Source organism: Zootoca vivipara, chromosome 9, assembly GCF_965207765.1.
Source record: "Zootoca vivipara chromosome 9, rZooViv2.hap1.1, whole genome shotgun sequence".
Lineage (NCBI taxonomy): Eukaryota > Metazoa > Chordata > Lepidosauria > Squamata > Lacertidae > Zootoca > Zootoca vivipara.
This window is the reverse complement of record NC_142592.1, coordinates 43,539,501-43,567,345: the sequence shown is the minus strand read 5'-3', so window position 1 is coordinate 43,567,345 and position 27,845 is coordinate 43,539,501. Positions and strand designations below refer to the sequence as shown.

Here is a 27,845-nt window from a genome sequence, read left to right as displayed (position 1 = left end):
CTGATGCAGAGGTCAGCAGATTTGCTGCCTGCTGTAGGACAGCTGTATTTCTTTCTTCCAGTAGATTCTACTTGTATATTTGTAAATAAAGCGGACATTAAGTACGTCTCCAGTGTGCTCTCATCTAAAGGAAACTTTGGCACTGCTCCTTGAGCTCCTCATAGCTTAGGGAAGTGTGGTGAGTGAATAACAATATACTATTTCTCTCTCTTCTTTTCCTGCTCTGTCACTTGGAGAGGTGTGCTCTTTCTAACCTGGCGAACTGAAAACTGTAGCAAAGTTTAACAAGAAGGGAGCAGGACCAGACAGACCCTTGCTATGAAGGATTACAAGAGAAACAGCGGTGGTCTTGGAATGCATTTGCAGGCCTGTGGAGCGGGCAGAAATTCATCCAATGAAGTTTTCCCATCATGAGTGCTACCAGATGGTTTTCGGCCCATTGCAAGTTATTAAAGCAGGAATGTGATACCCCATGGATGGGCGAGGCTGGCTGAGGTTCATGGCACCTTGAGTCCAACAACATCTGGAGGGCCACAGGTTCCCCACGATTGGGTTAAAGGCTAACGTAGGAAGTTGTGAGTTATAGTGTTCAGAAACTTATTTTTTTTCAAATTAAGGTGTTCAAAAATAGTAGTACGTACAGTATAGCTGAAGCTGGCATTTTTGCCTCCTGACTTTCAGTGGCTCCCTCTTTCCTCAGAAACAATCCATTTGTTTGTATCGGGGTGCAGATGGCGACTGAACTGCTACCGTAATTCTGAGCACTTGCACCAGTAAAAGATTTAGGCGCGGGTCCCTTTAAGACGAAATGCCCAGCACCAAGATGGCAGCTTCCTTTCACCTCTCTCCTGCCTGTGCCCTTCACTAAGATGGGGAGGGAGGGGAAAGAATGATGTCATCGCATGACTGTGTTTTTATGAATGAAAAGAATCCTGTGAGTGAGTAATTCCAGGAAACTCATATTACAACTCAGCAGATCGCAGCGCAGAGCCCAGCTCAGCCCTTCTCCTCGGAAAACAACAACTTCGTTTACAGAAATAAACAAGGTTTCGAGTGCCGGATCGGCGAGAAAAACGCGGGGGCTCCCCAAGGAAGGAGAGAAGGGAAGGAGGGCAGCGAACAAAAGGCGGACTCGGGGCGTTCGGGCGAAGTAAGTGGACGGTGCGTTTGCAAGTCTGTAGCAGGGAAACTTAGAGACGTCAGAGGACGAAGGGTGGGCTCTTTCTGCTTCTGGGCACCCAGGCGCCTTCCCCGCGGGGGCTCCCGGACGCCTTGCGCACACCGCGGGCGCACCGAGGCTGACGGCTGGGCGGAAAACCGCGTTTCGTGGCTTTATTTTCGGCTGCGAGGAGTGGCTGCTGGTGTTGATTTCCTTCACGACACGAGAGCGAGAGCCATTATCCACTCGCGAGGCTCTTTTAGGCAGCGTTTTCTGCCCACGAGCGTGGTTTTCGTCTGTGGGGGTATGGAAAGGAGCCCGATCCAAGAAGGATGTGGGTTCATCCTCCCCCCCTTTTTGGGTCTCCGTCTTCGGTTCACGCAAATCCACGCAGTTGCGAGGGAGCCGAGACAGCTGCAAAAAAGGCAGGAAATCGCTTAATAACATTGGAGTTACTCATAGTTCATATTAACCATGTGTATGCACGTGCTGCGGCCTTGGTCACATGTAAAGATGTCTGTCTGGCACGGACGTGATCTGGGATTTGATGGTGGGTTTCGGGGTGGCAGGGCGGTCTCCGGCAGAAAATCCTCTGGTTATGTGTAGGTCCGTCTTCTGCTTTAGGGTTGTTTACCTCTCCAACCCCCCACCCCCCCACGCTCCCACGCCATACCGCGTAGTTAAAAAAGCCAGTTATTATTTTCAGAGAACGGCGGCGTACTGGCTTTGGCGGGCCGGAGGAGACGTTTAGAGGAGGAGGGATTCCCCAAGCAGGTTCCCTGACCCTCCGGAAGGGGGCTGGGAGTCTGGTGACAAGAGGTCAACTTCCACAGGAGAGTTTCCAGATCAGCATTTTTTAGCACAAAAATAAAACGGGAGTACTCTGGTCTGGAGCAGTGCTGTGTGAATGTTCTCTCTAGAATAAGGCTGGGTGGGTATGAGTATCCTTTATGCCTGGGGAGTCCTGACTAACTACCGGTATTTGGGATCAGTTACAGGTAGGTAGCTGTGTTGGTCTGGCGTAGTTGAAACAAAATATAAAAAAAATTCTTCTAGTAGCACCTTAGAGACCAGCTAAGTTTGTCATTGGTATGAGCTTTCGTGTGCATGCACACTTCTTCAGATAGTTCTTCAGATACTTGGGATCAGGAAGGAAACCCCCCCCCCTGAAAAGTGGTGATATATATATTAGAGAGAGAGAGAGAGATCACAAACGAGAAACCTGTGGCCTTCCATATTTTAAAGGACTCTTAACGCCAACTCCTATCCACACCAACGGTTAGGGATGATCGAGGTTTTCCCACAACGGCTGGAGGGCTGCAGGTATGTAAAATATGATATAAAACATTGCCAGTTGTTTGAAAGCAACAAAATGAGCATCCCGTACAAAGTTCAAACAATGTGGGGCGGGGAGAGAGAGAGAGAGCTGAAGCAAAACAGCCACGTCAATTTTAAGAATAACTTTGGAACCCAAGAGGCCGCAAGAGAATAATGTGGTTTTCGGCCAGTGCCTAAACAATGCCAGAGTAGGTGGCAGGTGGGCAAGCTACACCTGCTGATATTCCGTCTTCTATGCAGCTATGAAAGAAGCAGGAGTCACTGCCCCCTGTTGCATCTGCCCACTTTACTAGCATGAGCTTGAGAGTAACCAGTTCTCTATTATATGACACTAACCACTTTATATTATTTGACTAGTAATTTGAATCTCCTTGGGCATTTTCTTTAAAATATTATTTTTATCCTGTATCCTGTTGTTTAGTCTTGCCACACGCTGAAAGACCTACCTGAGCCTGTCCGGCCGAGATGGCTACAATTTTGCCAGTGAGTTGGGTGGTGGCTGTACATGTAGGTGACAGATAAATAGCTTCAGAGGAAGAAAAGAGAATAGAAGGTAAAAGGGGGACAGTTGAAAGAAGAAGGGGAAACTGTAGGTTGGAAGGCAAAAGGTTACCCAATAGATATCATAGTTAGGAAAATTGCTATATCTAAGGGGTGAGAAAACAGGCAAGGGCCTCAAAAGATACGATCACTTGTGAGAAAACTGTAAAAACAAGTGAGTCCTGCATTGAAGAGGGTTGGGCTAGATTTCTCTTGGGGTCTCTTCCAATTCTACAATTCTTTGATTCTTTGTACTGTATTCTTTCAGTTTTCTTAAGCGATGATACAGTAAACAACAAAACAGACCACCTCCCTCCAGGCAGGCAACAAAAATAATGATAATTCCCTGGCTGCTAATTTTTATTTTGATTCATTTAGCATAAAAACAGGAAAACAACATCATTCAGGTCAGTTGTCAATTGTTTGGCACGTTCAAGTTCAGGGACTCACAGGTCATAATTTCTAAGACTGTAAGGTGCTTTTAAATTATATTATTATTATTATATTATTATTATTATTTATACCCTGCCCATCTGGCTATAAAAAGTTACCCACTATAAACATAGTGCACATATTTAACATATAAGTGGAAAACTGTATTTTCTGCTTTTTATAAAGAGGGCCTGATGTTTGTATATGAATGCCTGCATAGTATAATTTTTTAAAAAATGAATATCCAGGAGTAAGTAAGAATAACAATATTTTGGGAGCCCAATTAGCTGTTGCGGTTTTCACAGAAACTTTTGCCACGGATAGGTACTCTGTGGTTCCATCTCTGGCCTTATATAAACTCTTTGGTGCATGTTTATGGCTTCTGAGGAATGTAATTCTCCAACTAATGGCTTGGTCCACAGGCTAGTTATTACTCTGCTTAGGAAATTCTTTCATTGGGCCTACATTTAGTAACACTTTCTGCGCACAGAAAATCTGCTGCTTGTTGTTTCTGAAGATAACGTGTGCTGCACCAGGACTTTGCTAGCGTTTTCCTCAGCCACTTTCAAGGTTGGCCCAACTCTCTGAAAGGCCCCCAAGCCAATGCTGGTCACGGCAAAAGTAACTGTGACCTCTGAACGTGTCGTCCTGCATGCATACACAGATCACATGCAGCTACACTGCAGCAAGTTTCTGTCAAATGCAGGTGGGAAGAGTCCAGGCGAGCTAGACAGAGGAAAGCATTGGTCAAAGTTGGCTGATATTATCTTTAGCATCATCAAGATACGCAGCACTTTAAAGAGAAACAGAAAGATGGGTATCTGTCCCTAGAGAAGCATTTGACAGGGAGGAAGAGGGGAAATGCAACATTCAAGAGGGTGGTTTGTAACTTGCTTTTAGACTCCGTGGGGCAGGTGTGGGGGACCTTTGCCTCCCCCCCCCATTGCTATAAGACACCTCCCATCATCTCTGGCCATTGGCTGTGCTTACTCAGGCTGATAGGGGTTGTCATTGAGCAAAATCTGGAAGGCCCAAGTTTGCCACTTCCGCTATTGGGACAGAATAAACGGAGAATACAAAACTTGCTTATTCCAATCCAAACCATTGGTTGGTCTAAACCAGTGTTGTCTTCACACACACTGACTGGCAGCAGCTGTCATTGTTACCTGCAGGTTTTTATTTGGAGATGTTGGGAAATGTACCTCTTGGCCTGTGAAACATGTGCTCTGGCCCCACCCCTCTCTCCGTTGAGGGAAGTTTGGTGTGCTGTGGTAGGTATCTGAATGTCTGGACTTGTTCAGCTGTCACACATTGTTTATTTGCATAACTGCAAATCCTGATGATGGTACTTTAACCGTACATGCGCTCCTGCACATCCATGTAATGCCATACCTGTGGTTTCCCCCTCCCCAAGCCAAAGTATTGTTTTTGTTCCCGTAACATGAATGAGGAAGGGAAGATGTTGCTGGAATAGGGGACAATTCAAAGGATAGGTGATTTATCTGCTAAACCCTACACTGCTTAGGAGCGTATAATGTTGCTTCGTTTTTTTAAGATGCTGCCATTTATCACATGAAATTTGTATTTTATTGTGTTATTGTAAATTGTCTAGGAGGCTTTGCTGAAAATTAAATAAATAGAAAACCGGCACATTGATCCTAAGTGCATTTCCTAGATAGGGTGGCCAGGTGAAGGGGGGAAAGGCTGATGTGCTGAATTCTGCACCTTTAATAGTTGTGTAGAACAGGGGTCCCCAAACTTACCCGGCTTCGGGCCGGATGCCCGCCGCGCCGATTGCGTGGTGGGCTGGCGCGCGTGGGGGCATGGGAGCGCGCAGCTGTGCACAACCATGCGCATGCACAAACGCTATTTCTGGCACACTCCTGACCTGGAAAGCGCCGGAAATAGCTTGTGCGCATGTGCAGAAGCCTCCTCCGACCCGGAAGTACACCGGAAATGATGCTTGCGCGTGCGCCCAAGCTATTTCTGTCGCTTTTCTGGGTCGGAAGTCGGCAGCCGCGCTGCACCACGCCGGTAAGAGCGGGCAGCGGCAGCAGGCGGCGGAGATCCCCAGGGGCTGCATAAAAGAGCCTCGGGGGCCGTATGTGGCCCCCGGGCCGTAGTCTGGGGACCCCTAGTGTAGAAGAAGGGATTTTAGCAGGTGTGATTTGCCATGCTATTCTTAGGGTTTCCATCCCATTCAGATCTACTGGGAAGTAAATCATAGAAACATAGAGTTGGAAGAGACCACAAGGGCCATCCAGTCCAACCCCCTGCCAAGCAGGAAACACCATCAAAGCATTCTTGACATATGGCTGTCAAGCCTCTGCTTAAAGACCTCCGAAGAAGGAGACTCCACCACACTTCTTGGCAGCAAATTCCACTGTCGAACAGCTCTTACTGTCAGGAAGTTCTTCCTAATGTTTAGGTGGAATCTTCTTTCTTGTAGTTTGAATCCATTGCTCCATGTCCGCTTCTCTGGAGCAGCAGAAAACAACCTTTCACCCTCCTCTATATGACATCCTTTTATATATTTGAACATGGCTATCATATCACCCCTTAACCTTAACCTAGGGACCCAGGTGGCGCTGTGGTTAAACCACTGAGCCTAGGGCTTGCTGATCAGAAGGTCGGCGGTTCGAATCCCTGTGACGGGGTGAGCTCCCGTTGCTTGGTCCCAGCTCCTGCCAACCTAGCAGTTCGAAAGCACGTCAAAATGCAAGTAGATAAATAGGAACTGCTACAGCGGGAAGGTAAACGGCGTTTCCATGTGCTGCTCTGGTTTGCCAGAAGCGGCTTTGTCATGCTGGCCACATGACCTGGAAGCTGTACGCCGGCTCCCTCGGCCAGTAATGCGAGATGAGCGCGCAACCCCAGAGTCGGTCACGACTGGACCTAATGGTCAGGGGTACCTTTACCTTTACCTTTTATCATATCACCCCTTAACCTTCTCTTCTCCAGGCTAAACATACCCAGCTCCCTAAGCCGTTCCTCATAAGGCATTGTTTCCAGGCCTTTGACCATTTTGGTTGCCCTCCTCTGGACACGTTCCAGCTTGTCAGTATCCTTCTTGAACTCTGGTGCCCAGAACTGAACACAGTACTCCAGGTGAGGTCTGACCAGAGCAGAATACAGTGGTACTATTACTTCCCTAGATCTAGACGCTATACTCCTATTGATGCAGCCCAGAATTGCATTGGCTTTTTTAGCTGCTGCATCACACTGTTGATTCATGTCAAGTTTGTGGTCTACCAGGACTCCTAGATCCTTTTCACATGTACTGCTCTCAAGCCAGGTGTCACCCATCCTGAATTTGTGCCTTTCATTTTTATTTTTATTTTGCCCAAGTGTAGTACTTTACATTTCTCCTTGTTAAAATTCATCTTGTTTGCTTTGGCCCAGTTGTCTAATCTGTTAAAGTCATTCTGAAGTGTGATTCTGTCCTCTGGGGTATTAGCCACCCCTCCCAATAATTTGGTGTCATCTGCAAACTTGCTCAGGATGCCCTCAAGCCCATCATCCAAGTCATTGATAAAGATGTTGAATAAGACTGGGCCCCTGTGGCACCCCACTAGTCACTTCTCTCCAGGATGAAGAGGAGCCATTGATGAGCACCCTTTGGGTTCGGTCAGCCAGCCAGTTACAAATCCACTGAATGGTAGCATTGTCTAGCCCGCATTTTACCAGCTTCTTTACAAGAACATCATGGGGCACCTTGTCAAAGGCCTTGCTGAAATCAAGATAGGCTATATCCACAGCATTCCCTGTGCAATTGAACTTGATGGAAGAGGTTCTGAGTAAACATGAGTAAATGGGCTGCAGTTGTCAGTTTCACCTGCAATCGATGAGGGTCTGTTCCAAGGAAAACTGGGCTGTTAGCATTAGTAGGTTTTTTGTTTGGGATGACTGTGACTCATGACATGTGAAAGGTATAGAGTCAAAGGACCAGTTTAGAAGCAGCCTCTCTATCTTGAGTTCAAACTTGATCTGTCAGATATAAAGGAGGACAGGACTAGACAGGAATACACAACTATTAAAGGTGCAGGAACCCACTACCACTTCCTCCTCCTCCTCCTCCTTATTATTATTATTATTATTATTATTATTATTATTATTATTTAGATTCATATACCACCCTTCATCACAAGATCTCAGGGCAGTCAAATGACCTGATTCAGATGTCCAGAGTCAGACTTTCTGGGAGGGCTTGCAAGCTGGCTGCTGCTGTCTTGTCTGAAGTTATAGGAGGCAGCTGCTTGACTGAAGCCAAGTTGGTCCGGATCTGATCAGTGCCTGGTTGGGTGACTTCCTGTGAACCACTTGGTATGCTGCCTTAGACTCCATGATTTAAGAAAAGTGGGGTGTAAATATAAGAAAGTAAAAAATAAAGGAGTGGCTAGTCCCCCATGATGGCTGCCTATTTAAAGGTTTTTTTTTAAAAAAAGGTATAAATTCATGTGTCCAAATAACAAAAAGGTGGACAGGTCACCTAAAGCAAGATGGATAGCTGAGCCAGCATTTAAATTGCTGGTCTGCAAATTTGAGTTATGAAGCCAGGGTGTAGCCCTGAGCCTGAGGGACCTGCTGTGATCTTCATTCACTCTAGTGAGTATTTATCATTTTCACGTGGCTGTTACTCTGTCCTGTCTCACATTAATTTTAAATTGAGATGGAATTATTAAGCGGACCAAACTGTCTTTCATATGAAAAGGGGAGAAGGATAGAAGGGTGGGGAAACTAGTCTTTAAATACCACTCGGGTTCAGAGTTTCCTTTCTCTTCTCTCCTATTCTGCCTGCCCCAGATGTAGTTACAGGTAGGTAGCCGTGTTGGTCTGAGTCGAAGCAAAATAAAAAAATTCCTTCAGTAGCACCTTAAAGACCAGCTAAGTTTTTATTTTGGTATGAGCTTTCGTGTGCATGCACACTTCTTCAGATACACTTGAAACCTCTGAAGAAGTGTGCATGCACACGAAAGCTCATACCAAAATAAAAACTTAGCTGGTCTTTAAGGTGCTACTGAAGGAATTTTTTTTATTTTGCCCCAGATGTGTCAGCCCTGCTCTAATATGTGGAACAAAGATGGGAAACCTGTATGGTCTTTCAGATGTTTTTGGACTCCAATGCCCATCGTCCCCAGCAAGCATGCCCAATTGCCAAGGATTATGGATGAAGAAGTCTAAAAATATGAAGGACTACCGGTTAGCCACCCCTATAGGCATGAGACTGTTGCAACACTGGATTCCATCCTAATGGAAAGTGAAAGTTCAGACCGACACAGAGACAGAGATCTTAGCTGCTGTCATTAAAGCTGAGCTGGCTTCTTTCAGATAACTTTATTCAGAGAATAGAAATTAAGCAAATAATTAACTCTTTCTTATAGATTTCTCCATACCACATGACATTATCCTCAAATCACTATGTCCATTTTTTGATTTAGATATAAATTTGGTTCATGGACCATAAAATGTATGGTCTTTTGATCCATAGGTCATAAATTTATATAGCAGCACCTGTTGACCTGGGACAATCTTGCAATAGTACCCAGAGAGACCTAGCAACCCTCATCTCCTAAATTCAGAATTACAGTATCAGAATCCTATGAGATATCTGGTTCTCTCTGAGCTAAAATCAGCTTTAGGTCATATTGAACTAGGGTTATGTTGCAAACCAGTCAACAGTAGAATCATAGAATTGTAGAGTTGGGAGGCATCACAAGTGTAATCTAGTGCAGGGATCTTTATGAGACTTGAACCCATAATCCTGAAATGAAGAGTCTCATGCTGTAATGACTGAGCTACCCCTCAGACTATTTTTATTTTATTTTGATTTCTCACCTACCCTTTATCAGAAGGTCCCAAGGCGGGTTACAGAAATAAAACATGCAATTACAAAATGAAACAGTTGCAAGCAGAAAAGTTTAAAAACAGTTCCATATATTAAATTATTTCACATAAAAAGACAGTTAAATATAGTTCCAATACAGATGCAGAGTAGGATAAAGATAGCCACTTGAAAGGCTTGTTTAAAGATGAAGGCGTTCCATAGGCACCAGAAAGACAGAGATGGTGCCTGGCTAATGCCCTTTGGAATTATGTTCCATTACATATCATATTCTATAATATAGGTTGATACCAAACAGATCCACATTAGCACTTGATCACATGAATCCATTTGTATCCTCCCTTTTCTCCCACCTCCTTTGTCAACATTTAGATTGGAAGCTCCTCCAGGCGGGATCCTGTCTCATTGTACACACTACTTATGAAAGAGCCATGTACACTGAATCTGCTCACAAATAACATAATTGACACAGGTCCCTTTTCTACCACACTGATTTCGTGCAGTGTTGACCTGAGTGAACCCAAGCTTTGGAAAACAGGTTGCAATGTTTTGGCCTCCCTTTGGCATAGTTCCTGACACGGGTAGTTCTTGAAACTTGATGGATGCTGATTGGGAGAACACTGAGTGGGGAAGCCATTCTGGGTACATACGGCAGTGCTGGCAAATCTACACCCTTGCAGATGTAGTTGCACCCCCCAAATCCCATCAGCCCCCGCCATTACAGCCAATGGTCAGGGATTATGGGAGTTGTAGTCTAGCAACATCAGTTGTGAGGGGGTTTCAAGAAGTCACTGCTTGGTGGGGAGAGTGGTAATAATAATAATAATAATAATAATAATTATATCCCACCCTTCCTGGTTCAGAAACCCGGGCTCAGGGTGGCTAACAACAAATTTAAAACACTTAAGTGTAATACAACATAAAAGCAGCATAAAATACAGTGTAAAAGCATGAATAACAATAAAATTCAAGTTCAAGAATCATGTAAACCACCTGTTTCTTGTTGGCTTAGAAAGCACAACTTAGTGTCCTGTGATGAGCTATATTGAGCATTTGATACTATTATGCTGGAGTTCAGCTGTCTCCAGATGTTTATGCATATGCAATTATAAGCCACCTCTGCTTTTGAAATAGCATACACAGCATTGAGAAGTATCGGCTAGTTTTGAAGTAGCAACTCTCCAGTGAGGCGAGGAAGCTTCATTAGAAGTTGGGTGCCAGGTCTACGACACTGCACATCTTGGAATGCTTCGCTTAAAATTATTGCCATAATAATGATTTGTGCCAGCAGGCAAAATATAAGGACTATCTCCTGCCTTAACTCATCTTGGCAACTCCCAAGTTTGAAAGGCTTTGAAGCTTATGCTGCAGAGTTTACATAGAGACGTTTCTGAAAACGTGGCGAGCTGCTGTCAATCATTGTGTGGGTGTTAGAAGGGCCAGTCATCTGATTCGGCATAAGGCAGCTTCCTATGTCCCTAACAGGGCTCTGTCCTCTTGCATCTGGCCACCATGCTGCATCTGTTTCTACTGTCTTGACTTCTAACCCATGTTCCTGCTGATTCATATTATGCATTTGTGCTGCTATTCCTTAGTCACCCGGTGATGATGTCATTTCTTTGAGTCCCCGTGCAGTTCGATCCTGTGCACGATTCCTCAGTTGCATGGTGCTCAGTGGGGCTTATTCCCCAATAAATGGATTGTAGCCTTAGGGTTGTGTCCAGCTACGTTCTAGGCTGTGTACACACACCATACATTTAGAGCACATTAAGGAATGTGCTTTAACTGTACGCCATGTACACAACCTATCTCAAAGTAGACCCATTATGATCAGTGAAGCTAAGTTAATAATGTCCATTATTTTTAATGGGTCTACTCAGATGTCGAATGCAGCACTTAAAGGTCTTTGGGTTGTGCTGTTCTTCTCCACCTTGTCTGCATCTCGCTTTTGCTTTCAAGTTCAATTAACATGCTCTTCGGGGAGAGAGAAAAGTACACAGAAATATGCAAATGCCCTGTTGCGAACCAGCTCTCAAGCTAGTGAAGAAAGTATCTGCGTTTAGGCCAGCAGTCCCATTGAATTCTATGGAGCTAACTTGGGTTTCAGTCACGGTGCTTCATTGCACAGAGGGTTGCTGATGCGTGTACTAAATTGGCAAGTTAAGGTAAACAGATGTTTATATTTCAGAGTAATCCTTTTTCTCTCCCAGCTGTTTGCAGCCTCCTTCCTCAAACATAAGGAGAGTGGAAAGAAGCTGCCCTCCCAAGAAGATCACAAGCCCATAGACCTATTTAAATACTGTATCCTAACATAGGGTTGCCATATTTCAAGAGGTAAAAATCTGGACACAAAAGGTTGTTGAGCTTTTTTAGGGCATCTGCCAGAGCCTGAACCACAAATTTTAAAATCCAAGATCCAGGACATTTGCTTTAAAATGTAAAATTCTCCCCTGGCTGGGCATGTAGCACTGCCAAAAGAGGACATGTCTGGGAATTCCCTATCCTAACATACACCTCTTAACATATCCTGGCAACCCTATCCTAACATACACCTCTTATTTGTCATTAGTTTCCTGATCCTGAGAAGTTTAACACCAAGGGCACTCGCTTGCTACAAACCTTTCAGGCTGCTGTGAGCTTCTAAGCCTTTCCAATGAATGGCTTTATTATTTGTTATTCTGTTTGCTAGTTAGATGTATGCAGTCTACCCATCTGTTCTTTATGTCCCAGCACAGTATTTTGTACTTTAGCGAGGTGAGGGGAGCAGTACTTTCCCCCAGTTCTCCTCCTCCTTCCACCTACTCTGCTTGCTTCATGGAATGTGGTTACACAAGTGTCATGGAGACTTGTTGGACATTCCCTATGATGCAATTAGTGATGTCTGGCACAAATTACTGCCCCCCTCTCCATCACACACACAGTGGCCAGCAGCACTCTATGAACTTCCTTAAAGAAGAATTATCTCCAGTTCATGAAAGGGTGAGACAATATATATGGGGTGGGGTTAAATTCAGGTTTAAACAGCAGCAGAGGTTTGAGTAGAGCAGGCAGTGTTAGAAATGCAGATCTATAAGCTAGGTGCCAAGTAGCTCCTTTAACCAAGGTATCAGTCGCCAAAACGGAATGTCTGTTTGCCATTTTTGGGCAAGACGGCTCTAAAGTCTTATTTTTCAAATGATGGCCGGACTGTGATTGATTCTTAGTTACACATCTGGCTAGTTCAGATGACAACCTTGAGCTAGGTTAAGAGCTTTGAGAAGTTAAGGAAAAGTTGTCCGACCCAAGGACAGTCCCATATACAGTATATTGGCCTATTCCGACCTCTCCTTCTTAAAGGTGACTGCTCCTGCTCAGGCTGCACAGAAAAAAAGCAATTTGGTTCCAGAAATCCATTCCAATTGTGCGGATAAAATATAATTGATAGCATTCTACAGGATGGGGTATTAGTGTGTGAAAACAGTCCAGATCCAGTGATTCCCAGGCATGCACCTCCAGGTGATTGCAAAACAGAGTGGTGATCAGTTGGGAATGCAAGGGCTAGACAATCTTTTAGGCATCCTAGTTCCTAGCTTCAAGCTGAACAGGGCTTTGTATATCAATGCCAGCACCTTGCACCTACTTTGGTGGCTAATTGAGAGCTAGTGCAATTCTTTCAGCAGTGATGTAACACGATGTTGATATTCCACCCCAGTGAGCTGTTAAACACCATACCTTGTACTCGCTGCAACTTCAAGCAACATTATAATCTGCACAGTGAACTACATTATAAAGATATCTGAGCCTGGCATTTCCTTTTCCACCCTTCCCTCTCTTCTGTGCTGGAGCACACATTTATTTGCACTTTAAAAATGGGGGGGGGGAGAGAGAGAGAGAGAAGGTTGCAGGGAGGATAGCCCAGCCCCTGCAAGAAGCTTCCTCTGCCGCAAAGCTTCTTCTCATCCTTACCCACGGGGATGGAATTTGGTGCTACTATAATGCAAGAGTATTTCACAAAGGTTGAAATGTGGTTGTGGTAAGCATTCCTTGGTTGCACAGAAAGGCCCTGACTCTTTCTAGTATTATAGAACTATTTTAAAAAATGGAAAACCTTAGCAGTGTATGCAACATGCAGAAATTTTCACGATAACTCTAGGGTAAATCAGTGTCGTCGTCACCATACAGTACCGCAAATTGAGGTGGGGAACATGCCTGACAGCACAAATTTTGCACATGTACATGGAAGCAAATTCACTGTGTCCATTGAGAATTTCAGCTTGAAAGATACTGCCTTACCCATGACCACCTAGAGCAGTGTTTCCCAACCTTGTGCCTCCAGCTGTTTTTGGACTACAACTCCCATCATCCCTAGCTAGCAAGACCAGTGGTCAGGAATGATGGGAATTGTAGTCCAAAAACAGCTGGAGGCACAAGGTTGGGAAACACTGACCTAGAGAGTTCAGGGGAGAGGATCAAGCAGAGGCTGACACCCAGGTCCACATTGCTGGGGGGGGCTCCCAAGATCCACTCCCCCCCGTCAGTGTGTGTTGTCTTTCCCTCCCCCTCAGCGACCACTCTTTTTCTGACAAGTGAGCAGATTGTGACAGTGGCAGGGGAGAATGAGGTGGTCTCATTGATGGATAAAGGAGTATGTTTTGCCCAAGATGTCCAAAATCTGGGCACATCACTGATTGTGAACAGAGGACTTCCTCGTTCAAAGCTTGATTTCAACACTTCACTGGCCAACCACCCCTTGCTTCAGCTCTCATTTCCAGTCTCCTTTCTTCCTTCTTTTCTTCCAAGTGGGGAGGCTGAACACATGGTTCATTTTGTGTCCTCCCCCCTCCCCCCCCCCGGTTCCCTGTTGATTCTTCACTGGAAGTATACCTTGGCTGCACCTGACGTGCCCTGGACCATCCGGTCCTGTATCCAAGGCGTCTCCGATGTGATACCTTCCAAATATTGCTGGATTCCCAACTCCCATATTTCCTGCCCATTGGCTGTGTTGACGGGCATCGACGTCCAAAACATCATGGGTGGAGGCGGGGCACGCCAGATTGGGAAAGGTTGGCTTATCGTGCCATTTCCTCTGGCAAGTACAGTGCTCCCATACTTGTGAGTATAAGCCCAGAATAAAAACGGGGACGCTCTCTCTGTATTGCAGCCCTTTGAGTGTTTTGTGCTGCTTCCTCTTCCAGAACATCTTGACTCGTCTGCCGTCATTGGCCAGGGAATCTCATCCGTCTCCCATCTGCGCAAACCCTGACACTCCACATCTTCTCGTGTTTTCCTTTACCTGTCCTCTTTTACCTTGTGGCTTGTCCGTCAGCCCTGCTTTGTGCTGGGGGGGGGGAGGGGGGAGGGATTGCATGCCTGGCTACTTTGCAGCAGTCCAGTTCAACCTTCGGTGCTGGTAGACTGCACAGTAGAGAGGGCAACACGGATGGCCTTAGCAACCTGTTTCTGCTGATTCACAGTGAGCCGGCTTTTCTCCCTCCCACGTTCCTGCTGTCTCTGACCTATCGGTCCTCCTCAAAGGACTCTCCCTCCCTCTCTCCCCCTCCCTCTTATTTATTTAGATGGATAGCCAAGCCCATCGGAAGGGCTTGGGGCAGATAATGATTAAAAAAAGAATCTGGTTGGCTAAAGAAGAAGAAAATACCATTCCTCTCCTGTCTTAATTAACTGTGCAAGTTTAGCCCAAATAGGACTTTCAACACTTCTGCAAGATTCTCCATCTAGAGGGGTTGTAGGAGTTAAGTTCCTGTGGGACAGCCACCAAAAAAACCTCCTCTCTCTCTGCAAAGATGGTATTGTTGTTAAAACTGTGTCCTTAGTTTGGGATGGGAGGAGACTGGCTGAATGCTTCCTTGGGACTTACTCATAATTCTAAGACTACATTCACAGACAAATGTTGGTTTGTTTCCTTTTAAAACCACTGTGCTAGCAGCACCCAAGTGGGGTGCAAGCCTGGCATAGCTGCCAAGTTATCCCTTTTTTAATGGATTTTCCCTTATGCTGAATAGGCTTCCTCGCGAGAAAAGGGAAAACTTGGCAGCTATGAAGCCTGGGCAGTGTGTATGGAGGTCCTAAATGGTGGGTTTATTTGCTTACACCCCATTTATGCACCAGCCAAGATGAGGTTTCATGGCGGCTTATAACTGAATTCGTCCACGAATGGGTAATAGAAAAACAGTGGAACCTCGGTTTACGAATTTTCGGTTTACGAACGCCACGGACCCATCTGGAACGGATTAATTAACTTTCCATTACTTTCATTGGGAAAGTTCGCTTCAGTTTATGAACAGACTTCCGGAACCAATTACACCCATGCTCCGGGTTAAGTACGCTTCAGGTTGAGTACTCCGCGGACCCGTCTGGAATGGATTAATCCACTTTCCATTACTTTCAATGGGAAAGTTCGCTTCAGTTTATGAACGCTTCAGTTTATGAACAGACTTCCGGAACCAATTGTGTTCATAAACCGAGGTACCACTGTATTAGAAGTAACTTTACATGCAGATGGGCTTTCTCAAACTTTGTCATAGTGACATTCTCTGTTTCAGGGTAAGAAAGGTCCTGGTTGAGGCAAATAGAAGGTTGAGCTTTCATTATTAACTCTTGCTGAGTTTTCAGGGTTAACCTTTGCCTTTCCCAAAGCAGCAAGATGTTCAGAGGGGATACATTACATGCATATAAGTGGCGGAGGGGGAAAGCTTTGCAAAAAATGGGATGGTTCACCCCCAGCGCTGACAATCAACACAGTGATTGATACACTCTGATTTGGGGTAACCACTGAACACCTCACCCAAAATAGTGAGCACATGTCCGTGTAAAAAAATCCCATGTGATCGTTGAAATGGGTAGATGCAAATTTAGAAATGAGTGGTGTAATTTAAATAGAAATTTTAAAAATGCACTTTGCTGTAGTGGGGAACCTGTGTCCCTGCTCAGTCTACAGTCCAGGTGCTGCCAAGTGTTGAGAGGCAACTTTCTAGGCCCCTGCTATGTTGCTCTCCTTTTCATAGAATCATAGAGTTGGAAGGGATCCCAAGGGTCATCTAGTCCAACCCCCTGCAATGCAGGAATCTTTTGCCCAACGGGCTTGAGCCTATGACCCTGAGATTAAGAGTCGCACGTTCTACTGACGGAGCTATCTAGGGTTATCTTTTAAACTGGACTTGGGCCAGGCAACCCTTGAAAGAAAGTACTGTCCTCTCTAAAGTAGGGCACATGGCCATCCTGATCATGTTTGGTTTTTTTTGTGGGAGGGGAAGTGGAGGGAAACCCTGGGGTGCCTTGCTAACTATTTCTGTAGCCTGCTTGACAGTTAATATTGCTCAGTCCGGGGCAAAGAATCCAGAGGATTAAAGAAAATTCACCTAAGCTATAGATTGCCTCCCAAGAGAGATCCACTCATGGGCGTACCCAGGATCAAAACTAGGGGGGGCAAGGGGAGGGGCCAAGGCACGGAAGGGGAGGGGCCACAAAGTGGGCGGGAACAGCGAACTCGCGCTCCGCCGGGCTGTGCCCCTCCCTAGCAGCAGGGCTGGTGGGCGGAGGCGGAGCCCAGCCCAGCCCAGCGCGAGTTCGGCGTTCCCGCCCACCGCGCCGCGCTCCCTGGTTCCCCGCCGCGCTTGGCCTTGCCTGAGGGCGCGCCGGGGAGCTGGAGGGAGGGTGCGGCGCGGTGCGGCGGGAATGGCGAACTCGCGCTCCGCCGGGCTGTGCTCCGCCTCTGCCCACCAGCCCTGCTTCTAGAGTAGGGCAGCTGCCCTAACTTGCCGCATGGTGGGTACGCCCTTGGATCCACTTGGCTCTGTGGCGCTTTGCCTTCTGTGGAGTGGCAAAAAGTTGATTTATTTTGGCAGGCCTGTGCTTAAAGTGGGAGTGGGGTTTTCCTGTCTGTCCTTCCTTGTTCATTTTATAGAGCGAGGCCCCTATGGGTCCTGGGAAGGAAGAATCAAAAGCAAACTGCCAGTTCTAAAGGCCTGCTACATTGGCGTAGCCGGGAGGGGCAACTGCCCCCCCTAAATAAAAATAGGTACCAAACTGACTTTCTTCCCACCCCCCCAAAAAAAGAATTCCTGGCTACGCTCATGGCCTGCTGGGCTGTTGATAGTGGGGTGGGTTTCATTCAATTTTTTTCAGGTTCTCCTCCACCACTTCAGTTTTCTTCCTTCCAGGGAAAATAAATACCCCAGCTACACTCTGGAGCAGAAGAAAACAAGCTTGCTGCATCTTAGCGTGATGCTCTGCCTCCACAGGTTGCTACTGAGTGGTGCGGATCCATAGTCTTGTTTTTGCTTTCTTTTGAAATGTGTTGTGGCCTGGTTTGCATGTAGTGTTAAGCCACAAGCTTCCCCACAAACAAACAAACCAGCCTCCTTTGTAGTTTGGCAAGTGTCTGGGGTGAGATGGTGAAATGAGTGCTGGTTTCACACCTAACATCACCCCATAGTTAAAACAAACCAAGGTTCGTAATGTATGTGGGATATGTTTATTCGCACTGGAGAGGATAGCTGTATTTATCGAAGGAAATTAAGAGGCTTGCAGAATGCCTGGGACTCCAAGGAGGAAAGGATACTCTTCAGTGTGCATGCAGATGAATGGCACTAGAAGGGGAATGTTCAGCCCCTAAAGCGTTAAAGATGAAAAATATTTAAAGCATGACATTAGCAAGGGAATTGTGTCACGGGGCACAAGCACCGTCCAGAAAGGGGGAAAGGTGCCTGGGTAACAAATGAGTTACAATGTGCAATGGTTAGATGAAATGATTGCCCAAGAAGGCCTTTATAGAGTCACTTCTTTTTCTATCTGCTTTTTTTTGAACCAGTAGCATAATCGGGCCTATTTAGTTATACCTGGATAGCTTCGTGCCTGCTGTGTGCTGGGGATACAGGCAGGAAATGTATTAGCTCATGGTTCCCCCTCTGCCTCCCATCTTGAATGTCATTTGACTGTACAGACAGGTACTGTTTGTCCTCCCATGGAAACACGGCTGCCCTGAGGGTTGAAAATGGTGACTGACTAAGCTGCGGCAAGAGAAGCCAAACAAAACGAGTGTATTTTCTGCTCACTGAGCTGAAGCTGCTGAGTGCATGTGTGGCTAGGTTTCTGTTCCTAGAAGAAACTCCTGGGCCTGGTTCTGGAGAGGCAGGTTAGGTTAGCAGTGCCCCAATCCAAGCTGGCACTGTGGGGCTCTTCTGGCTTCCTCAAACAGACAGTCCTGTTTGTTCTCCAAGACTTGGGAATCTGTTGTTTCTCTAGCTGCTGGGCCTGTGCCCATCGCCGTTGCATCTGTCCCCAGTCTCCTGTCTAGGCATGTCTCAGTATGAGCAAAACAAACAGACTTGAGTAACTTTTTCCCTCCTCTACCTCCTCCTCTCATTCTAAGGGGAATATACATCTGTCCATTTCTCTGGCCAGGAATCTTCCACAAATACATTTGAGCCCTAACCGTGTGTGTGTGTGTGTTTTGTGTGGGGAACATGACTCTTAGGAAAATTACACTGCGGATTTGAAAGAACTCCACGCCTGAACGTCTGCCTCAGGTTTCATTCCTGGGGCTTTGATGCTCCTCCTGTGAGGGAATGTCTATAAAAAATCCTGCAAAAATAAATTGCTGACCTCAGGTGCTGAAGCTGACATGACTGAATCTGACCTGACTGAATTTGCCCTTTCTTTGGGATCAAGGAAACACAGTACCTCTGCCATCAAGTTTTAGAAAGAAAGGCAAGGCGGTCCTTACTTTGTGCTTTTCTCTTTCCACACGAACACCCAGATTATGTGCTTAGAATAAGCTCAGGCTTCATTGGTCTGCTTTTGGAGCCCCCTTCCCTTTAGAAGGGAATCAACAGTACTCAGCCAGCATGTTGGGAATCGCTTGATTTTCATAGGCTTCTGGAGCAGTAGGATAAATGGGAACTTTTTTGGGGTGCCTGTTTGGATCTAATTGTCCCTATCCCCAAAGGCTCAAAATACATGACAGTTGTGTGTTGTTGTTTTTTAAAAAGCCTGCTCTTAAAGTCCTTGCTGATCTCTAGCACCTTTTTTAAAAAATGTTTTTATTCTCTCCTCTTCAAAAAAAAGTTCAGGGCCATGGGCATGGTTTCCTTCCATTTACCTTCCCAACAACCCTGTGAGGTAGGTTAGGCTAAAATAGTAACTGGCCCTAGGTGAGCGAGGGCTAAGCAAAGATGATGAACTCTGGCTTCCCCAGTCCAGCATTGGTACATAGTAAGGTGACTGCGCAAGCTTTGGGCTCACATGCCTGATGGGGATAGCTTTCCGGTCTTCTGTATTGAGAATGGGAAACCTGTAGCCCTGCAGATGCTTTGAACATGCACCTTGTACCCACAGATAGCTGCTGGTGCTGTGGTACTTCAGGGCAGTGCTGAAACATATGATCTGGCTATGCCCTATAGTGGTGCTGATTTGGATCGAAGTTGTTGTCAGTATAAACTTGAACCTGGGAAAATCCCTAAAATTCTCAGGTGCCCATGTTACACTCAGTTATATTCCAACACTACGCCTTGACAGGGCGGCAGTGTAGTTGGACTTTGCATGCCCTGTCGGTGGCCAAAAGGCTAGTTAATGTTGCAATGCTGGGAGGGAATTGCATTTCCTCCCCTGATTGCCCAGTGTTTGGAAGACTTATCTGCTCTTGCAGCATATGCGAAAGCAAGTGGCGCAAGGAGGAATAAACACTCTGGCATTTGGGGTCTGTACCGCTGCAGCCTGTTCCTCGCCCACCAAACTGCCTTTTAGCTTTGCTCTGGTGGCATTAACTTTTAATTGTATGATGCTGCCGTACAAATTGCTATTATTCTTTTATTGTTTCTCTTGGTTGATTGCCTTAAGGGGAAACAAGAACCAATAAAATATTAACAGGTGTTTTTTGTTTTGCTTTTAAGGGTGGATAGATCCAGCCAATGGGCACTGCTGAGGGAGCTGGGTCAGAAAATAGTAGTAAATAATAATAATAATAATAATAATAATAATAATAATAATAATAATAATAATAATAATAATTGTCAGGGGACCTCAGTACAGGGAGCCTCTGCCCATCCTCCACACCAGCACCTTGACCAGTGAGAGCAGCAGCAGCAGGTCAGGTGGGGGAATGAGGGAGTTAGCGGGGATGGAGCAGTTAAGGCCCAGCGATGTAGGAGAGCCCTTGCACTGCCCTGACCAACAGATGGAGGGAAGCAGGCAGCCGCATCCATCGCCTGATTTAAGGCGCGCACCAAAGCGTAAGGTCGGGGGGCGGCGTTTTGGGGTTCCCAAGCTCTTATGTTGGACACGTAGCAGGCAGCGTCCACTCCCGAATTCTGCGAGTGACTGATAGGTCATGTTTTTGCTATCTCTGCACTGTAAATACTATGCACAATAAAACGTTAAAAGACAGAGCAGACTCGGACGTCGTTGCTCAAGAGTAGCCGCAACAGCACCCTAATACAGCGGTACCTCTACTTACGGATTTAATGCGTTCCGAACGTACATTCGTAAGTCGAAAAAAATGGTAAGTCGAATCCCATAGGAATGCATTGAGAGAGAAAATTCGTAAGTAGAAGCAACCCTATCTAAAAATTCGTAAGTGGAAAAAAAATCCTATCTAAACCGCATCCAAGATGGCGGACGGAGCTCCATTCGTAAGTAGAAACATTCGTAAGTAGAGTTATTCATAAGTAGAGGTACCACTGTAATAATAATAATAGCAATAATAATAGTAATAGATGGGGTTCAGGATAGGCAGCAGCAGCAGGGCCTTGCCAGGGTTGTCATGGTAGCTGGTGAAGGGTGCCAATTGTCCTTTCTGCTGCAGAATCTTTTAACAAGAAATTCTTCAGGCTACCGGTGTCAATGCAAAGGCTTCTGCCAATGGATATAACTGAGATAGTCCTTTCCCCCAGCCCCAAAATTGCATAGACACCTGACTGCAGGCAGAGCTGCTTAATGCCTGATCTCCTAAGGAGTGCACATTAGTATGCATCTGCACTTGGGTGTGTGTGGGGATTCTTGCTTATTAGGCACCAGCCGCCAAGTGGCCTGAATACCTCTGCTGTGCATGTAAAAAGATATTGTGTCAATTCTCTCTCCCTGGTGGCTTTCTAGGCACTGTGGCATGTCAGAGACACACCCGCCAGCTGGCTCCCCACCGTTCTGTTTCCTCCCTCTCAGGAAATGTTTGCCCTTGTGCAGTTTCCGGTAGCTGCAGGACATGCCCAGTGTAGAGACGCTATTGCAGGGTGTGTGTGTGTGTGTGTGTGTGTGTGTGTGTGTGTGTGTGTAGCGTTTTGGGTAGGTAGGTGGGCTAGTGTGTGAGAGCATCAGAAAACCAGAACAGGTTTTTTTAAACAAATATAAATATATATATATAAAACGTTCTTTTAAAGCAAAACAAACCAGCAAGCATGACTCATTCTGGCACTGGGTCAGCAATTTGGTATCTCTCCTTTGCTCTGCTGGACCAAGGAATTGTGGAACATTAGAAGAATACTTCCACCCACCCGCAAGGATGGTTTTCTTAGGGAAGAGTCCAAGTGTCTGTTCTGTGCCTGTCCATTTGGCACAGCGGCTAGTTGGGGTTGGGAGACCCAAGCAGGGCAAAAAGCCAGGGGTACGTTTGTGTGGCAGATGTTGCCTCTCTCCATCCACCCCACTCACCAGAGAGCACAAAATGCAGAGGTGGATGGAGATCACAGGCTTACTTTTATTTTATTTTTTCTGTCCTGCTCAATTACAGGCTCTTATCCCGGGGATCGGTGGGAGTGCGACGTAAAATGTCATCTGACAGCTTGTCGAGCAAAGCCCTAAAGGTAAGAGTCCCTCTGCACCGAAGAACAAGTGTCTCCCAGGCCTTGTTTTCGTAGATCTCTAGATCAGGACAAAGTCAGGCCAGGATGGGAGGGTCTGACGGGAGAGAGGCTGATCCATCCCATAACTGTGGGAGACTGGTCATTGTGCAGGTGAGCAACTGTCCGTATGTTTAAATGGAAAACATTTATGGCCCCATTTGGAACAATTCAGAAATATGCAAAAGCACCTTTGCCCAGCATTTCTGCTGTGTATTTTCTGTAGCTTTCCCCACCACCACCTCCTTTACTCTCCCCTGCCTTCCACTTTCCCTCTTTTTCTCTGGGCCCTTATTTCACAACTTTGCTTCCTCCCTCTATTATTGCCCGCTTTTTCCTCCTGTCCTACTCCCCGAATGTTCGGAGCCAGTAAATATACGTGCAGAAGTTAGTGTGTGGAATTAAGACTTTCTCCCCTCCCACCATAGGAGGATCCTGAGAATCTGGACTTCCTTAAGGTTTTTGAGAAACGCGAGTTTCTAATCCTCATGGTGGGCAAAAATATGTTTTGGAAAGTGGCAGCAGACGGCGTCTGCAAAAGATTCCAGTCTGGGTGGAGCCGAAAGGGGAAGGATGTTCTGTGCTCTTCCTCTGGTACTTTTCCTCTAAGGGTGTGATTGCACTACGTTTTGTTTTGTTCAACGTGATCTGCCTTTTACTACCAGGATTAGTTTGTGCCGCATGTGCTCACCTTGCCTGTTGTATCGGAGTCTCTCCAGGCCCCCTCCGCATTTTCTTTCTTGAGTCTGTCTTTACATTGGTAACATCGGTCTGAGGTGACACCATGGCCCCATGTTCCTTAAAGCATGCCAGGGCCTTCCTCACCCCAGCCCCATATATAGAGTTAAAGGGCTTCCCCTTGCACACAACTCGACCCAAGTTGTACAAGAATTTAGCTTAGGAACAGGAAGGAAAAGGAATGTCTTAACTGGATATTATAACACTTGTTTTCCCACTTGCTGGGACTATAATGGAAGGGGAAGCTGAGCGAGCCGGTTTCCTGAGAGATTTCTCGTGAAACAGCCTGTAGGGGTGTGTGGTAGGTGAGCACACCCGTGCTGTTTGAGGAAACGAAACAATAATAATAAAGCAGTGTTGGGCAACTGGTGTATTTGTCAAGAGGCCTTGAGGCTGAGCAGGTATTGAAAATAGAGACACCTGATTCCTTATCTTGTCCAGGTGTCCCTTCCTAATGCTAGCCATCAGTGGCCTAAATTTTACTGCTTCTTGTTTTGGTACACCACTTCTCTATTCAAAACAACACTATTATAAATCTTTTTTTGGTTCACTGTAATTGCCTCGAGGTTTCGTGTGGTTTCAAGGGGTGCGGAACTGAAGCTTGTAGGTTAAGGCATCCAGGGAGTGGGGGACACTCAGTCTAGAAGGTGACGTTCCTGTTTTAATTGTCTCACACCTCAAAGTGTGCTGGATATCAGATTATAGGAAGCCTATGCTACACCTGTTGCACCAGTTACTGATTTGTTATGCTAATCACTTCAAAGTCACTGAGTTGAATCCAGACTAAGTTAGTCATACTTTCAATCTCATTGACTAGTCCCGCTGAAAACAATGGGATAAATTAGTCACGAGTCACTTGTAAATCCTATGGACTTTGATGGAACTAAAGCATAGATGTGCAGGGTCAGATCTGGACCAAGTTCAGTACTTTTAGTACACACACCCATATTTTAGACCTAATTTGCGAGCACTCTTGAATATCTGTTGGAAGTATGTGTAATTACCACAGAGCTGTGGAACCTGCAGTCCCGTCGAGGTGTGGTAGTTAAAAACGATAACTCCCATCATCCCTGACCATTGGCCATTCTGCCCGGTGCTGATGGGAGCTGTAGTCCAACAACATCTGGAGGACCACAGGTTCGACATCCCCAAATAAACATAATGAATGCATTTGATAATGTGCATCACCACTGTCAGAGCACTTGGTGCAAAATGTTACCAGACCTGATCAGCTTCCTCCTTGGCTTCTTGCCTTTCTGAGCTTCTCTCCCTCACCTCATGTCCCCTTTTCCCGAGCTTTCCTGGTGCTCGATACTCACCTGCTCCTTCTGCTCATCAACAGATCAAACGGGAAATGGGCGAGAACACGCCACACCTTTCCGACGAAGAACTAATGGGTTTGTCGGTGCGAGAACTGAACCACCACCTGCGGGGCCTGTCCAAGGAGGAGGTAGCGCGGCTGAAGCAGCGCCGGCGCACGCTGAAGAACCGTGGCTACGCGGCCAGCTGCCGGGTCAAGCGGGTGTGTCAGAAGGAGGAGCTGCAGAAGCAGAAGACGGAGCTGGAGAGGGAGGTGGATAAGCTAGCGAGGGAGAATGCCGCCATGCGCCTTGAGCTCGACGCCTTGCGTGGCAAATACGAGGCGCTGCAGGGCTTTGCCCGCACGGTCACCGCACACGGCACTACTGGCAAGGTGGCCACTGCCAGCGTCATCACCATCGTCAAATCTGGCTCCAACCAGGCCACATACTCCTAGTGTCCGTAAGCCCGAGTCGCGAACTGAGTCCTGTTGCCATGCCTCTGCCCAGCTCTCACCTAGAATGGCTGTAGCTGCACTGGCCCCTCCCCCTTCTTCCACTTTTCTTCTGCCATCCGAAGGAGACAGAATCAACTTGAAGACGAAACGGCTGAATGTTGAACTTCCTCCTCTGTCCCTTAACCTTCATGAGGAGAGGGTGGGAAGGTGGTGCCCGACTTGCGTAATTAACTGTTGATGTTTATCCGTGGATTGAAATGCAGTGGCCAGTTACCCCCTTTTTCCTCCCCCCCCCCCGTTTTATGTTTGCCAGGTTTTCCTCCTCTTCCCTTTCTGCGTACCCTTGCCCCCAGCTGATGCAATGGGGAGGGCCTAGAGAGGGCTTCCCTGCTATAAGCCGGGAGCACAGGCTCGGAGAACCTTTTGGTCGCAAGGGTTACAAAAGGGAAATAACCTTCCTGTGAGAGGGCAAACTAGGTAGAAGCCGCCATGTTGTCGGTGAGAGCTGCCGCTGCAGGAACCGCCCAGGATGAAGCAAGGTTCTGGAACCCGTCAGCTCACCTTTCTCATCCTGGCCCTGTGTTTGTGTTGTCACTCTGTCCTTCCTCTTCATTGTATCTCACAGCCATGCACCCTTTGGCCCAGGTCTCTTCAATTTGTGGGTGTGGTGTGAACAGGCTGTAGCAAGAGCAGCCCTAATTAGACCTGGGCCTTTGGTAAGTGGGCAGGCTCAATAACAATAAAGAGGGAACTAATTGCAGCGAGGGACAAGGAAGGGAATTATTGCTGTACGGTCGTACGAACGACCTGAGGAAGGGGTCATTGAGGTACATGCCGAGAAGACTAGGTCAGTTGCTGGTATCCCACTCTAGCATGCTAGAATACGGCGCACTGCATTGATTTGAAAAGGCAGCCGCTGTCTTCAGCTGTGCATGACGCTAGTTCATGGGACACTTAGTTGTAACGGTGCTCTTGGGCTGAGGTTGCAAGGTCTCTGACGTAGGGTGGAAGCAACGTCCTAAAGAGAGGGAGAGCAAGCTAGGAGAAAGTGAGGAGGGGAGTGATGGGGCGAGGCAGGAGAACGAAGGGTGAAGCATGTGAAATAGTTGAGCTGGGGAAGGGGAAATGGGATTATAACCGGAATCCTGGGAAAGCTATTTGGTTCTAGTGTGAATAGTTTGCGGAGGCATCGCTGTGGTGGCCTATTGCCGAATTTTGCAGTATTCCTGCTGAGTGATGGGTATGATAATTTGGGGACAAAGAGGAGGCAGCCAGAAAGAAACCCCAGCATGATCTGCAAAGTGTGTCTTTATAATACTAAACCAACCTGTGTGAAAATAAATAGCAGATGAGGTATTGCGGGGAGAGAAACTTCCATTTTTACTCTCCATTTTCCCTGTGTAATGGGGGGAAAACTAGACCCAGAGCATCAGGAAATAATTAAACATCATTGTTACAAAAATTTAAAAGCATCTACTTTCAGGAGAATTTAAGTATGCAGAGGACTGGCCCAGCCCCAAAGTCAGGAGGATTCTGCAGACTCTGCAGCAGGGATGAGGAAGCTGTGGCCCTTCATCTCTTGTTGGATTGCAACTCCCATTGTCCTTGACCTTTGCTCCTGTTGGCTGAAGTTGGTGGGAGAAGCAGCCGAACAACAGCTGGAGAGACGTCCGTTCCACTTCCCCAACCTAGACCAAAAGAAAACCCTATGAACCGCTTTGTGCTCTCTGTGAACAAGTGGGGGAATGTCCATTCACTTTGGTGGAGGAAGGAGAATAAGCTGCACTTAGGAACACCCATCAGACAGGGATGCCACACCATTCTCTGGCCTGCACAGTCCTCTTTGCTCCATTCAGTTGTATGGGAGAGGGGAGGGGGCACTGCAACTGGTGCGGGGAGGGGAGGGCGCAGAAGAAACGCAATTTCCTCAGCCCTGTGCAAGCCAGCAAATGTATATTGAAAGATTAATTTGTACACAGGGCAGTTTACAATAGCTTAATGCAATCCTGGCTACACAAACCAAAACTGAGAGCTCCTCGCCAAAAGCAATTTCCACCCAGATAAAAGTTGGCTGGACAAACTGAGGTGAAGGGGAAGCTGAGCTTTGCTCGGAGGAATTAAGAGCTCACAATATTTATCCCAGCATCCTTTTAAGGCTGCAATCCTGGGGGTTGATGGGAGTTTGATTCCAAGGTTTATTTGGAGGGCATGACATTGGTTAGCCTGATACTAGATGCTCAATTCACCCGGGAAGAATAAGCCCCACCAAAACTCAGTAGGACTTCCTTCTGAATGGACACACATAAGGTGGCACTGTAATTAACACCGTCCCGCAGACCATGTGGTGGGCCAGACTATATATTTTTTTTTGGGGGGGGGGAAATAAACGAATTCCTATGCCCCACAAATAACCCAGAGATGCATTTTAAATAAAAGGACACATTCTACTCATGTAAAAAACACGCTGTTTCCCGGACCGTCCGTGGGCTGGATTGAGAAGGTGATTGGGTTGCATCCGGCCCAAGGGCCTTAGGTTGCCTACCTCTGTGTTAAGATGTTGGCAAGGAAACAAGTCTGGGTTGGCTTGAGTGCAAGTAGCCACGAAAGTGCATGGAGGGTTAGATTAGATGAGTCTTGAAGGTATCTTCCACCCTTAAATATATATGCCAATATAGGAACCAGTGAGTATTTGTGGGCAGTCACTTCTAGGCATGTACCACAGTGACTTATTTATATGGCAAACAATTGACCCTTTGATTTCTTTAGACATATGGTTGGGTTCACCCATCCTGCAGCTTACAGTGACATCACATCCCCCTCCATGATGGAATCAGCTTCCAAACCAGTGTTGTCTGTCTATCCGTCCGTCCATCCTCCCCCTCCACCCTCTGATGATGCTTATGGGGGTTCCCTAATTAGCATTTCCCCTACCCCTGTGTCCCTTTGTTCCTACCTGTGATTTATTTATTGCACGAATATAAGTTATTTTTCACGTCCTTTATGCCATTCCGCCTTGTGGCACGGCCAGGATGTTGGTACAGAGCCGTACTTTATATTTTATATATGCAAATCACATTTTATCTTCTATAGAGCAAGAAAAGTACTTATTTATTTTCTGACTTACAGTAAGTGTCCTGCCAGACTCCTCTGTATTTTGTAGACTTTACAAATAAAGCCAGATTTTTTTTTCCAAAACGGAGAAGCTAAAAA

At 46.4% G+C, this 27,845-nt stretch overlaps 1 protein-coding gene across 3 annotated transcripts; it reads left to right on the top strand.

Moving 5' to 3' along the window:
• Positions 1–800: 800 nt before the first annotated feature.
• Positions 801–27,845, top strand: MAFF (MAF bZIP transcription factor F). Of its 3 annotated transcripts, XM_088652087.1 has the most exons (4): positions 957–1,150; positions 2,405–2,482; positions 22,033–22,105; positions 24,222–27,845. In XM_088652087.1, exons 2-4 carry the CDS (start codon positions 2,445–2,447, stop codon positions 24,633–24,635), a joined length of 525 nt encoding a protein of 174 aa, XP_088508213.1. In that variant the 5' UTR covers positions 957–1,150; positions 2,405–2,444; the 3' UTR covers positions 24,636–27,845. The 3 variants fall into 3 exon arrangements, with proteins under 3 accessions (XP_034982554.1, XP_034982555.1, XP_088508213.1); XM_035126663.3 differs by lacking the exon at positions 2,405–2,482 and having other exon boundaries at positions 801–1,150; XM_035126664.3 differs by lacking the exon at positions 2,405–2,482 and having other exon boundaries at positions 947–1,161.

Coding starts and splice junctions, on each gene's coding strand:
- MAFF (XM_088652087.1), top strand. CDS start 2,445: ATGATCGAGGTTTTCCCACAACGGCTGGAGGGCTGCAG. Junction 2,483..22,032: donor CAACGGCTGGAGGGCTGCAG/GTATGTAAAATA, acceptor GCTCAATTACAG/GCTCTTATCCCGGGGATCGG. Junction 22,106..24,221: donor TGTCGAGCAAAGCCCTAAAG/GTAAGAGTCCCT, acceptor GCTCATCAACAG/ATCAAACGGGAAATGGGCGA.